At 34.0% G+C, this 15,681-nt stretch overlaps 1 protein-coding gene across 1 annotated transcript; it reads left to right on the top strand.

Annotated features, from left to right (window-relative positions):
• Nucleotides 1-6,013: 6,013 nt before the first annotated feature.
• Nucleotides 6,014-14,206, top strand: LOC128227444 (heat shock 70 kDa protein 12A-like). The gene is made up of 7 exons (XM_052937992.1): nt 6,014-6,110; nt 6,389-6,494; nt 9,034-9,175; nt 9,612-9,762; nt 12,222-12,356; nt 12,833-13,041; nt 13,496-14,206. Exons 1-7 carry the CDS (start codon nt 6,014-6,016, stop codon nt 14,204-14,206), a joined length of 1,551 nt encoding a protein of 516 aa, XP_052793952.1.
• The last annotated feature ends 1,475 nt before the right edge of the window (nt 14,207-15,681 follow it).

Genomic DNA, 15,681 nt, shown 5'->3' with positions numbered 1-15,681 from the left:
TTGTTTACAGATGGAAAAAAGTAAAAACTCTGAACGTGATCCGGTGGAATAATTATTTATGTAAAAGATATATGTGTGAATGATAAAAGTTTGTTTTCCAAAGTGAAGATGATACGGCTGGACGGCAGTATTTTTTTCTTTCTAGATTATTTTTTTTATTTATCGGTTTATTTTATGTTGTACCAGAGAGTAGCGGTAGATTTAACTTACAGTTAGAAAATGTTTTTACAGATTAATAAACTTTCACTAATAATAAACTTATACTGCAAATTAATCTTACGAATAATTTAATAAATGCAATAAGCACCGATGTGTTTGTTGATGAACTAAATGCACTGACTCTTTTTATGAATAATTGTTCGACGGGTAGTGACGTAGATTCTAGTTAATCACAATCTTTCAAGCTTATAAACAATGTTACTATTATTTATCATAATGCAACTCGAATAAAACACAGCCTGGAAATAATCCTTTGTTTGCTGAAGAACGCTGTCAAAAAAGAAGCCTATTTTTAACATCTTTAATCAAATATCTCAATTTTCCTTCAAATGAAAATAGATTGTTACTTATTAAAGCTCTGTCGGAATACAAATGTACTATACAATCCTGTAAGAAAACATACCTTGGCGACAGAATAAAAACTTTAAAGCAATATAGACATAATAACGCTCAACTTTACTGGATAAAGTTTACAAAGATAAACGACCTTTCCTTTTCTTTTTCTGTTATAATAGGTTGCCTTACATTTCATTTAATGTATTGGTAAATTTGTTCTTTTAATTGTATGTATTGAAGATCGATATTTTTGTGTTTGAAACATGTAAATGTATAATATGTGAAAAGTTTATTTTTCTCAGATTTCTATGTTGCGCTATGTTGGCATTTTATGTAGTAATTTAGGTATATGAACACCTTCTCCGTATTTGATGTCGACTTGCACCTTTAAGTATAGCGTTTTCTCTAATCATGTCCTTCGTTAGCTGTAAAATCTTTCGTAAAATTTAAACAATACTTACGTGCTCCAGGAGTTATGTCATTTTTAAATGTTAAATCGTGTGTTTTTTTACTCACGGGTCATGTGGCTTATTAAACATGTATTCAAATTAAACTATCTATCTATATTTCCAATTGCACTGAACATCATGTCGTATCTGAAAGTTGTACATCGTGTCAAATCAATGCCATAATTAAATCGAAGCATTTCAAATCGCATTTAACTGGTGGGCTGTAATTTTAAAACAATGTTGTATTCTTTAGTAATATCAGTGTACGGTTGGATGCTGAAATTGTCGACAAAAATGTACGTGAAGTTGGCGGCCTAGTGGCCTAGCGGCCTAGCGGCGAGAAGTTAGCGGTCTAGCGGCCTAGCGGCGTGAAGTTAGCGGCCTGGCGGCTTAGCGACCTAGCGGTGTGAAGTTGGCGGCCTAGCGGCCTAGCGGCCTGGCGACCTAATTATTTTTTTCAATTTCCAAGCAATTGTTAATGCGTTTTTTTAAAACAATGATAAATCAAAGTTTTTTATTTATATAGATACATAGCGGCCTTAGATTGTTATCTATTCGGAAAAAAAAATTATTTACCTTTTATTCTAAAACAATTTTAAATTAACTGTTTTATGCACAAATTATCACTCTGAAGCGTTTTTCAACTTTTTTTCAAAAAAGTCGATCAAGCACTTCAGCGACCTTGCGGCCTGACGGCGTGAAATTAGCGGCCTGGCAGCCTAGCGGCCTAAATTGAATCCTATTTCAAAGCATGTATACATGCATTTTCTTCGAAAACAATGACATATTAACTGTTTTATTCACACATTAACAAATTGAAGCGATAATTTTTTTTTTTTTCAAAAACGTCGATAAAGCAGTCAGCTAATTCAAAGCATTAAACATGCCTGTTCTTCTAAAACAGTGATGTATGTAATGACATATTAACTGTTTGAATGCACAAATTAACACTTTGAAGCTATTAGCGATTATCAACATATTTTTTTTTCAAAAAAGTCGATTAAGCAGTCAGCTATTTCAAAGCATTAAACATGCCTGATCTTCTAAAACAATGATATATTTACTGTTTTTATGCACAAATTATCACTCTGAAGCGTTTTTGTTTTGTTTGTTGTTTTCAAAAAGTCGATCGAACACTTCAGCGGCCTAGCTGCCTAGCGGCGGAAAGTTAGCGGCCTCGCGGCCTACCGGCCTAGCGGCCTAAAATGGTTTCCTATTTCAAAGCATGTATACATGCATTTTCTTCTAAAACAATGACATATTAACTGTTTGAATGCACAAATGAACACTTTGAAGCTATTAGCGATAATCAACATATTTTTTTCAAAAGCATCGATTAAGTAGTCAGCTATTTCAAAGCATTAAACATGCCTGATCTTCTTAAACAATGATATATTTACAGTTTATTGCAGAAATTATCACTCTGAAGCTTTTTTTTATTTTATTTTCAAAAAAGTCGATCGAGCACTTCAGCGGCCTAGCGGCGTGAAGTTAGCGGCCTGGCTGCCTAGCGGCATAGCGGCCTAAAATTGTGTCCTATTTCAAAGCTTGTATACATGCATTTTCTTCTAAAACAATGATATATTAACTGTTTTAAGCACACACTATCACTCTGAGGCGATTATCAACCTTTTTTTCAAAAAGTCGAACAAGCAGTCAGCTTTTCAAAGCATGTGCACATGCCTCTCCTTCTCAAAAATATGTTGATAATCGCCTCAGAGTGATAGTCTGTGCATGAAAACAGTTAATATATCATTGTTTTAGAAGAAAATGCATGTATACATGCTTTGAAATAGGATAGCATTTTAGGCCGCCAGGCCGCTAACTTCACGCTGCTAGGCAGCTAGGCCGCTGAAGTGCTTGATCGACTTTTTTGAAAAAAGTTAAAAAACAATTATTCAGAGTGATAATTTGTGCATAAAAACAGTAAATATAACATTATTTTAGAAGATCAGGCATGTTTAATGCTTTGAAATAGCTGACTGCTTAATCGACGCTTTTGAAAAAAAACTGTTGATAATCGCTCATAGTTTCAAAGTGTTAATTTGTGCATAAAAACAGTTAATATGTCATTGTTTTAGAAAAAAATGCATGTATACATGGTTTGAAATAGGATACCTATTTAGCCGCTAGGCCGCCAGGCCGCTAACTACACGCCGCTAGGCCGCTGAAGTGTTCGATCGACTTTTTTGAAAAATAATTGAAAACGCTTCAGAGTGATAATTTGTGCATAAAAACAGTAAATAAATCATTGTTTTAGAAGATCAGGCATGTTTAATGCTTTGAAATAACTGACTGCTATATCGATTTTTTTGAAAAAAATATGTTGATTATCGTTAATAGCTCCAAAGTGTTCATTTGTGCATTCAAACAGTTAATATTTCATTGTTAAGAAGAAAATGCATGTATACATATTTTGAAATAGGATTCAATTTAGGCCGCTAGGCCGCCAGGCCGCTTATTTTACGCCGCTAGGCCGCTAGGTCGCTGAAGTGCTTGATCGACATTTTGAAAAAAAGTTGAAAAACGCTTCAGAGTGATAATTTGTGCATAAAACAGTTCATTTAAGTTCATTTACAATTGTTTTAGTATAAAAGGTAAAGCAAAATATTCTGAAAAGATAACAATTTAAGGCCGTTATGTAACTATATGAATATAAAACTTTGATGTATCAGTGTTTTTAAAAAAACGCATTAACAATTGCTTGGAAATAGAAAAAAATAATTAGGCCGCCAGGCCGCTAGGCCGCCAACTTCACGCCGCTAGGCCGCTAGGCCGCTAAGCCGCCAGGCCGCTAGGCCGCCAGGCCGCTAACTTCACGCCGCTAGGCCGCTAGGCCGCTAGGCCGCTAACTTCACGCCGCTAGGCCGCTAACTTGACGTACATACAAATAAAACTTATATTCCTTTTTTTAACGAAATAATATATTATCAGAATGCCATAAGCAAACTATACTCCTGAATATTCCTTACAGAAAACAAACTTCGTAGGTGAAATGGAATCTCTCAAAAGTCTGATTATCATCTATCATTTAATGGTACTTAAGAGAAAACGTATGTGATTCTAAAATTGAACAAAAATAATGTACATGAGCGGATCCAGGATATGACGTTAAGGGTGTAGCTTAAAGCTGCACTCTCACAGATTTAACGCTTTGACAACTTTTTATTTTTTGTCTTGGAACGATCAATCTTTTGGGAAAAACACATGGAAACCAGTTAAATAAGACTTCTGGCAAAAATTAGATCGCAGAATTTTAAAGTTTAAAAAAATGATGTTTTATGCATTTTTCTTAAACCATTTGTACGGTTTAAGCCTTAAAATATTAATTTTCTAATGAAAATGTGAAAATGTACGATCTGATCTTTTGTCAGCAATTTTTAATTATGGGTTTGCAGATATTTACGCAAAAATTTGCTCTTTCCATAACAAAAAATAAAAAAAGTTGTAAAAAAGGTATATCTGTGAGAGTGCAGCTTTAAGGGTGTAACCCTTTTTATTTGAGCCCCTCCTTCAGAATCGAACTGATTTGGTTAAAAGTGTTGGCAGTGGGGTTTTTGTGTAACCTCCAAGAACATTATAACAATTTCTGTTCCGAATTGGTGCATTTTGGGTGTATTGTATTACTTTTTTCCTCCTTTATGAAAGAAAAGTTAATTTGGACGAGTTGGTGGGGTGCGCCGGGTGCAGTGATGTAAACAAACTAATAAAAGATAAAAAGATAAACACATGATAATTCATTGGTTAGCCTTCATAAATAGATAACAGAAAGTCGCTTGGCTAGTATCAGCTATAAGATTAGAGGCCATAATGATAATATTTCAGCAGCTTCTTCTTCCATTTTATACGTTAAAACGTTCCGCGCCAGTATTTAAAGCATAAAGTGCAAGTCTGGACGCATACCTTTATACTCATACTTTTTGTCAAGAAATCTTCAACAGGTACTTTCAACGAATTCGGTATGTATTTAAAAACTACTTCCTATTTTGATAGGTGGAACTAGAAAGTGATGGAGTTTAGATAAAGGATCGCTTAAGGTAAATTGAGCAGTTAACAGAAAAAAAAACAATTAAAATTACAATGTTTGAAAATTGGTCATCAATAATATAGTACGTGCTTGTGAAAGAAAATGTGCCGTATTGCCTATAAAGTATAGTGTATACCGAAAGAGGAAGAATAAAACAAATGAAATCATCAAACAGTAAAGGGCTGAACGACTTAACAAAAAATAAAAAGTGATTCGAATCAGGAATATCATCAAACATTTTTTTCCATTTACATGTTCGCATTATATTTGATTCCAGTCAACGACAATAACGACAAAGGGATCCCGACATGTTTCGTGTAAGTTAACTTTCGATTGTATCGAAGAAACTTGATATTAAAACAAAAAATGACATCAATAGTAGAATTAAATGTTGTCAGTCTCTGGCTGAAGAGGATGTGGGTCAAATCACATTATCAGTCCGTTTTCATAACCTCATGATGGACACACGTGCCGGTGTCTACCCAGGAATGGACTCAAACGTGCTTTTATAAGCTGTCGTTACAATCGTGCGAAAAGAAATTAGTAATAAATAACACTTTTTACACGAAATATGACATTGATGTTTGAGGATTGTGCTGCCCCTTTATTGCTCTTTGTGTGCTCTATTTCAAAGATCCTGTTGCTAAAACTTTGTAATACTCATGTGTAAAGTATGCGCTAGAATGCAACACTTCAGACAAACATTCTCTGTGCCGTAAAACCCGACATTGGAAACCTATATTATGCAATGCCAATGTGGAAAGGGTCCAAAGGTACGCCGCGGTCTCCATCCTTTTTTCTCTAGCATCAAATTCTTGATCCGCCTCAGCTTATTGTCAAATGGACTCTATATTATTTATTTGGTAGGCCATTTACTCACAAGAATGGAGATTGCTTTGTACGATTCGATGCAGATTTCTCAAAATATCTCTATTTGAAACAGTCGAAACCAATGCTGGTTGCTGCCATAGATTTCGGTACGATGTACTCAAGTTGGGCGTACTCTTTGCTTCATGAGTTCAAAAATGATCCAACACAGATATCAGCAAAACAGTGGCAGGGACAAGAATCGACGAAGGGTTTGTAATGTCTAATTATATAACAATTTAATTGCGTGCGTTTAAACAATGTATTCACTGCTAGACGGCATGCATGCAGTCAATTACACACAGGTTGTTTTAGTTATGTGTATCCTGTCAGAGATAATTTGACATAGCACCGAAAGGCTTCACTTATTTGAAAATGAGATGAAATTATGACGAATTTAAATAACTTCCTTACGGAAAGCGGACAGAATTCAACTTCAGCGGTTTTTTTTGTTAAAATATTAAACGAACATATATGTTCTTTTGGTAAGGACCAACAACGGTTTTGATAAAACCCGATGGGAAAACCCTAGAGGCATTTGGCTTTGAGGCGGAGACAAGATATACAGAACTGATAGACGAAGACGAGCATGAATCGTACTACTTCTTCAAAAGATTTAAAATGAAGTTATGGAACCAGGCAAGTACATGTCAGAGTAGGAGGGAAAATTTAATTTATGGAATATATCCGCCTTTAAATCGTGTTGTTTTTATTTTCTAACACAATTTACTGCGCTGATTGCATTAATCTATTCATAACTTTACCCAGTGTGCTGTTCCAATATTTATACATACAGTTTATTCATGACTTACTTTATAGAAATCTCCATATATATTAACTTGATCATGTCGATCAACAATCCTTTTTGGCAACAACAATTTGGCAATCCTTTGGGTAATTCGATATCAGGCATTTTACGATTTACCATTCAATGATGTATCATTTCGTATCGTACTGAAATGAAGTTTGTGCTCTCGTTTTGAGTACAATCAATTTAAAACTTCAAATGTTTTTGTTTGTTTTTAATTTGTAAAATATATGGATGAAACAAACACTGACATAGAATGCTAGTATTTAGCGGCGACCTTTTGGCCACATGGCTGATTGAAATAGCTGTATCTAAAAACTTTCATAGCTTCAAAACAATCAAAAGCGTTTGAAAAATTCTGATTTAACCCTATATATCACTTGATATCACTTGAAACTTTATATACAACTCGTTACAAACAAACTTTCAACCTGTGTTAATTTGATGTACTCATAATATCAATTTGTTTCAGAAAATAGAACGAGATATGCTTATTGAGGACGAAAACAGTCGTTATCTTTCTGCACAAACTGTATTTGCACTATCAATTAAGTAAGCCAAATACGTGCACAGAAAAATGTGTGCGCTTACTTTATCAAATAACACTGCAACATGTATATATATATATATATGCATTTAAACTTCACTACTCCATGGTTAATATATTGGGTCTTATCTGTAAGGTGAGCTAGATTCATTAAAATAGTATGTTTTCTCCTTTGCTACCTTGAGCATGTTTTTTAAGATTTCTTCAGAACGTTCTAGATTATTCTATGTATTAAATGTATAGACTATATAGAATTAACTTGATTCTAATAGAGTCTTAAAGAAAGTTATTAATGATGTTCTGGCACTAATTTTGAATATAGGGCCTAAAAAATAAGTTTTGTGGTCCAGGTCACCCGACCCTACCTGGATAGAACCGCCGACCCTACTGTTTTTTGGTGGGACTTGCGAAAAAAACCCACTCTATATCCGAGATTGACATGTAACCATCCGACAAGGGACCATGGACCTGTTTGTATGAAGAACAAATGTACGACATTCCTGTCGATTGAATGTCGTCTAATTTTAATATACCCAACCCACCACTGCAGGACAAGACATGACCCTTTTCACTTGTCATGTTTTTATCCAATGATGCAATCATAAAAGAAATAGTTTAAATAAAATATCAGCTGGGCAAACATACTACTACCATAAAACGGAAATATAAAATGAGTTCTGACACAGGCAGGTGCCTGACAAAATTTGACTTTATTTCAAACTGGAACTGAAACCTGGGTCTGTTGCCATTTGTAAAGTTTATAAAATATACTTTACTTTACTTCTTGGGGGATGGCAGAGAAATGTTTTTGAGATGCTGAACCAAGGCAATATTGCCATTTTATTATCAATGTGTTTTGCTTTCGGAAGGAGTGTAGCGAATGACAACGAAACTCTGCTAGCTCAGTTGGGAGAGCCCCGGTCTATCAATCTAAGGGTTTGTTTATCAAGGAAAACCATTGTTACCGAATCGTTAGCCCCAAAATTATCCTAATGTAACTGAAATACTGTTAAAATGGGACAAAAACAAAGCAAACGAACCTGTACCAAACTAAAAACCTAAAAATATCCCTACCTACCCTACCTATTATTGGGGGCTATGTTACCCTAACCACACATTTTTTTGTAGGCTTAAGGGCAAAATTCTCTAATTTTAGCCTTTGGAAAAATGACCTAATGAACATGTCTTTATAAAACTTTGCCGGTGCTTGCTAGAACATGTGTACGATAATTTTGGATTTAATTAATGTATTATGTAATGATAACGCTTTAACCTTTTGTGGAATTATTCTGCGTGTTATTAGATTTAGAGCGTTATCATATAGTGAGTTCAATATTCCATGGGATTTAATTCTGTCCAGATTCAAAACTGCAAAGACCAATGAAGATATTTTGTGTACTTTTGGACATAATTTATTTTTTTTAAATTGTAAAACAATTAGTAAATAAATTATGTTGTTGTATGTCAATAATATACGATTTATATCTGTTAATAATATATGGTTTGTATCTGTCAAGAATATACGGTTTACATATGTCAAGAATTATATATGGTTTATATCTGTCAAGAATAAAAGGCTTATATCTGTCAATAATATGCTGTGTATATCTGTCAATAATATACTGTTTATATATGCCTCGAATTTACGGTTTATATCTCTCAAGAATATACGTTTTATACATCGGACGAGTGGTAATAAATCTTTATAATTAAAGTAGGAGTGTTAACTACCAGTTAACATTATTGAACATGAAACAAATTCTATTTTTTGTACTTGAAGATGGCTAAAGGACGACCTTTGGCGTGTTTCAAACGACAGAATTTCTGGCACAATACGAGAGAATGAGATACACTGGGTGTTGACTGTGCCAGCAATCTGGGATAATGCTGCCAAACAGTTTATGAGAGAAGCCGCTAAACAGGTATTCGAATGCCATAAACGATCAATAGACAAACGATAAAGAGCTTTTAACACAATGTCAGTATTTTTAGAACTGTTATTCGATTATTAAATACTCAATACAATGTGGTGTGCAGAGGAAATAAATTGAAATGTATTTATAAGCATTTTGTTAAGAAAGGAAATGTCATCTTAAGATTGAGTGAATATAGATCGCAGATACCCTGTATTCTTTTATTGATCAATTTAAAAAAAAACGTCTGATATATCGTCGTTCTTTATCTTTTTCGATACGACAATGTATCATATTGTATGAATATATTGATTGATTAACAATCTTATCTTATATTATCATCAACTTTGAACAAAGCATTCAATTTGGAGAAATGTACAATGCGTGCAGAATTGTATTATGTTTAGTGCTTTAGCACATTCACTAATATGCGTTTTTCCTGAAGGCTGGTATCGAAGAAACAAATCTCACTGTTGCTCTAGAACCAGAGGCAGCGTCATTGTTTTGTCGCCTCCTACCGGTCGAACGAAGTGGAAATAAAACGTCGCTCGGCAAACTGAAAGCTAAACAGAAATATCTGGTGTTGGACGCGGGAGGTATAACTGGCAGTTGCGATAGTAACCCCGGACCTGCGCATAATGTTCCAACATGATTCATTAACATTTTTTCCTAAACAAATGTGTCTCAGCTTTGCCTCATTCCGTTCCTATGTGTATTCTAGAATATATATTTATTTTTTGTTTGCCCCAAGTTGTCCGTGACTTGCCCTCAAATTTGAGAGATTGCGAAACGCTACTTGAACGTTAACGTATATGGGATAACTCCTTTTTAAAGGTCATGTGTACAATGTACAAGTTTAAAATTGTTTGCCAATAGGACTTAATAATTGCTTAAACTTTTACACAGGCTTGAGTAATCTCGTGCGAATCTAGTATTTCTGTCTGTACTGGTTGCAGTGCACCTTGCACAAGCACTTTCATACCTAAAGAATGTGCATACAATATTTTACATCATTACTAGGTACAAACTACACTTAGTTATGCGTTTGCATAATACATGTAACTGGATAACGTAGCACTCAGGTAGATCGTACTCGTACAAGCTGGTTCGGTAACCCCTCTATTTAAACTGAGCATGCATCATTTATCTAACGAGTACGAGAAAGAAACGAACGTCTGTAAGCATTCTATTGGAACTGTTTTAAATAATTTTACAATATTTTTGCAGGAAAAATATTATTGGTAGTTGTAGTAGAACAAGTTATAGTAGTTAAAGTAATATTGTTGCATAAAATGTGTGTTTTCGGTCCCTTATCGTGGTGTGTTAAAACGAAAAGACCCGGTCTTTTAAGAAAAAGTGCATTATATAGTAAATTCACGTGCCGTTAATGACCGGCTTTTTGTTTTACATTAGCGCTTTTAACGCTAGCATTATAACAATGCCCACTGAGCACCGTTTTCACCGTTTTAAAACACGGTTATTGACCTAAAGTGGGTCAACGATTCCGTCTTTTGCACAAAAATAAATTTTAGCATTTATAGCTGTATACAAATATCAACAAATGAAATACACCGCATTTAGATTACATATTTTCTTTCGAGTTGTTTTCGTCCTGGCAAAGTGATATGTGTTTACTAGATAGTACTTTCTGAAGTTGTTTTGACTATTCGTTTCCTTTAAAAACAAAACCTCCGAATTTGACCTATTTCTTTCGTTTTTATTTAGAACAAACTACTTTTATAGACATGACTCCATTACGAAGTATACAATGAACAAATAAATTTTTAAAAAACATGAAATATGTGATGCTGCAGATACATGTTAACATTTCTTAACGCTTAAATCAGTTGTTAAAACAAATAAATGTTAAAGTAGGAATTTATCGGTAATTAATCGATTACCCAATAGGTATTGTGTGTAAATAATACAAGTAATCCAATAAATTTCCAAAACAAAACACTTTCCAAACGAATGAACACTGCGAAAAATGGCGTCGAAACAAAAACGAAACTGCCGAGTAATGTAGCTGCCATTATCGAGCTTAAAAATGAAAAACATTTTCAATGACATCACTCGTGACGTCACAGTTTACCTGTTATGGAAGTTATTTTGAACTGTTTGAACTATTTGTGCATGTTCGTGATATTAAACAGCTTTTTTTAAACACAAACCTTTCTCATGGTGTATATTTTATGCAAAAAAACGGTAATTTACCCTTTTTTTCGGTCTGAGCTACCATCTGCAAAGGCCCTTAAAATAGTTTAAAACCCTCGTGCTAAGCACACAGGCTGTAAACCATTTTACGGGCCTTTACAGATGGTAACGACCTTAAAAAAGTTTATTAACTCTATATTCACACTCTTTCCTTATATGCGCGCTAACATGGTATTTCTGTTGTATCAATATACCATTTTCACATATAAAATGTGAAACGAAAAACACATTCAATATTTTAGAAATGCGGTTCATGTGTGTATAAATACATTGTCAATGCTCAGATGATCGCGAAGCCGGAACCTCACTTAAATTGAAATGAAAAAAATGTTTTCATGCTACGCAAAGCCGTATAATTCTTCTGTCTGTAGTGGTAATAGTAATAAAAATAAATAACGAATGTTAATTTCCTACTTCTGTTTCTTTTGGTGGTGGTTTCGTTTCGAGCATAAAACAACCTATAGGTTAGTTTTCGGATAACTTCATTTACTAATAAGTTAAATTAAAAAACTAATTACGTACAACTCTAATAAACAACTTAATTGATAAAAAAGTGTTTTTCCTTTGCTCTATATTACAACTATAAATCGGACGTGCCATTTTTACCAGTTTAGAAGGCCTAGGAGGAGAAAGTAACGTGTTTGTGAAACGATTTACAGTATAATGTCTACATACACTTGCTGTAGATTAAAATCCCATTACAATGATACCATTTTAGGGGTCACTAGTCATCCAGAATCCGCGTATTTTTGTCTCGTATCCCTTAAGAAATTACATTCATAGTGAAAACATAATGTCATGTTGCTATGTATAGAAACTAGGAAGTATTCTATAATTTAAGGTGGGACAATAGATATTACCGTCCATGAAGTGTTGCAGTCGATGGAGGTAAAGGAACTGTACAAGGCGAGCGGCGGTGCTTGGGGTGGAACTAAGGTTGACGAAGCCTTCAAAGGGTTTATCAATGACATTGCAGGTAACATAATTAATGGTCATTAAACAACGCATATGGATTTTTTAACATACATTTATACTGAACATGCATAAATCATCGTCAGGGATTCAAAAGAAAGGTACTATTGAGTATAGTATGGTAATTCATTTTTTTGTATTTACGTATTATGGTTTCATATTACCTCAAGAAGACATCCTAAAAGTCTTAATACATGTGGTCAGTCCGTCTCGGAAAATGTTGATTTTTATTTGACTGAACATAGTTGAAGATTGGCGTTATTGTTAATGAAAAATCGCTTTAAGAAATACTTTCCAAGAATAAATTCAAAAGGTTTCAACTCTAAACCCAAATTATATTTCTTGCCATTGGAATTGTGATCAAGTTTGATAAAGGTAAGACAATTTTGATGGCATTTCAATAAACATGAATAGAAAAATCTTGACATATTTGTTCTACAGATCGTGAAACATACAATAGATATGTATTTTTATGTGCAGGGTTCGACGCCATGGCCGATTTAAAGCGTAAACACCTCGACGATTACATCGAATTGTTTCGTCGATTCGAAAACAAGAAGCGGTCCATTTCACCAGACATAGACAGCAAAACGGTTATTCCCCTTCCTCAGTCCCTGTGCTCATTGATAGAGAAACGACAGGGACGAGCCTTGTGTGACCTCATCAAGAACACGTCTTATGCCAATTTGGTAAAATATTTCTACTTGTTCTACTGTTACATGGTATCTACTAATATATTTCGTCGGAAAATGAATGTTTAAGAATGGTTTGTTCTTTTAATTATGTATATATATGCAAGTCGTTATCATTCACGATCAGGCAATACATAGATATACTAATAAAAAAGAAAATACAGTTTGCAATACTTACCAATACTTTATTTTAGAAGTCTCTGATTTCTTTACTCATAAATAGAAATAAATATACAAGACATCAACATCAACATCAAAATGGCATATACGTTCATTATGTTATACTATGATTTTTTTTAATAAGACAAGAAAACAATCACCGCATATAAATATCCTTAAACAAAATACCATAAACCTGAAAATCATGCATTTCCAGTAATATATAACATAGGCGATGTCTAGTCAATTAATGAAATAAGATTTGTTTTAAAATCCGTTTTACTGTTAATAGGTGTCAATGAAAAACGAGAAGGTCAACATCGACGCTAGCGTTGCTAGACAGTTTTTCGATACATCTGTTTCAAGCACAGTTGAGCACTTGAAGAACATTCTAAGCTTGCCAGTAAACAGGGGTGTAGAAGCTATTTTGATGGTAGGTGGATTTTCAGAGTCACCTATGCTTCAACACGCCGTTAGCACGGAGTTCGGAGCTGTGAAAAGAATTGTTCCACGGGAAGCAAGCCTGGCAGTACTGAAAGGGGCTGTAATATTTGGGCACAACACAAAAGCTATCAAAGAACGTATTAGCCAACGTACTTACGGTGTTGAAACGACTTCTCCTTTCGATGCAACCAAACACGTTGTGACCAAAAAGAAATATTATGAAGGAAAAGCCCGATGCCGCAATGTGTTTGAAAAACATGTAGAAATCGGACAGAAACTTACTGTTGGCAAAGCACAATCTAACATAATATATCATCCTCTATATGCTCACCAAACTTTTATCAGCCTGCCAATTTTCACAACGTGCGATAAGAATCCCATGTACACGACAGACCCGGGGTGTATTCAGGTTGGGAACCTTGAAATACCAATATGTGGCAGCGGAACAAACAGATGGGTAAACGTACGATTCATTTCTGGAGGGACGGAAATCGATGTCGAGGCAACAGAGAAAGCAACAGGAAAGGTTCACCACTTGAAGATAGACTTTCTGACATAAACTGGCCCTGGCAAAGAATGCATTTACATTGGTCGCACAATTATGGATTCTTTTAAATAAAACAAGGTGTAAAGAGCATTTCATTACAGAAAAGAACATTGACATATTAATTTGTTAATGGTGCAGTGCTGTACTTTATTGTATGTATTCAATAATTATGATTTTCGACCCAAAGTGGCTTTCTGCCCCACAACTATTTTATTATTTTTTACATTTTGTATAACCAAGTCAAAATGCCTTCTCTAGTACTCAATATTTCTATGCCCAAAACTTAAAGAAACTGAGCAATATATAACTGCCCTAGTCCTTCCGTCTGTCTGTCCGTTCATCCGTACCGTCCAATCTATTGGTGAGTATGTTATACATGTAATATTATATTATCACTTATCAGATTTTAATTAAAAGAAACAAGGTTTGTCAGAAAGAAACTTTTGTTTTAAAGTTTGTGCAATTGTGTATGTTTTGTTGTGAACATTGTGTTCATGTTGGTTATAAATGCAATTGTATATTGATAACTGATTTTACTAATTCATATTTACATTCACCAGTACTCTTCTTTACATACTAAACCTTCATTTACTTTTTCCTTTAATATCGATCGTTGAACAGAACTACTTGTCTTACTTTAACATTGAAATGTAAAACCCGCGCTTCATGGAAATCGACAGTTTGACCTAGGGCACTTAAGATCGCATAGATGCCCCCTAAATGAATTTCAACATTTAAATAGTTGTTCATATACCTTAAAAATAAAATGTATAAGCATATTTTATCCGAAATGAATGGTCAGTGAATAGGGATAGTCACAAATTAAAATAAGTTATAATATAGAGACGGACTTTATAAACTGAATAGTGTATACATAGACAAATTTAGTTACGTGTACATACATTACTGGTCAAAACAATGTTATTATCTGATTTGTACTTTGGACCGGGGGACTTGTTTCCCAAAACAAATGATTTGTTTATGTAATTAGTGATACAACACATACATATACAAGTGAACTATGATTGTATATGAATATAATAAATTGATTATCACATTTCTTATCAGATTACATCAGAGTTAGTCATCCGGTTACGGTTTACTTGAGAAACAATTTAACATTCAAGTTTCAATCCAGGGCAAATTCATGTGATTTCGTTGACTGATCCTAGACAAAAACACAACAATAAATATTTTGATCAAGAATTTATTGGTACAATGCTTGTATTTACACCAACGAATGTATTTTTGTTCCTGTTCTCTATGTTTAGATATTCCAGTATTTATAATACAATGAAAACTTCAGCGACGTTTTTTAAACCACTTTCTACTATAAAATTGTACAATGTAACATATTCAAGAAAATATTTTGCTGATTAGAGACTGATGTCAATTGACGTACAAAATGTATAGTATAGTCATGATCACAAAAAAACTTGGCATTATCACAATATGAGAAATAAAGTAAAGAAAAAAGGAACAAAACA

The sequence above is a fragment of the Mya arenaria genome, chromosome 1 (assembly GCF_026914265.1).
Source record: "Mya arenaria isolate MELC-2E11 chromosome 1, ASM2691426v1".
NCBI lineage: Eukaryota > Metazoa > Mollusca > Bivalvia > Myida > Myidae > Mya > Mya arenaria.
The sequence above is the reverse complement of the archived record's forward strand: the minus strand, read 5'-3'. Positions and strand labels throughout refer to the sequence as shown.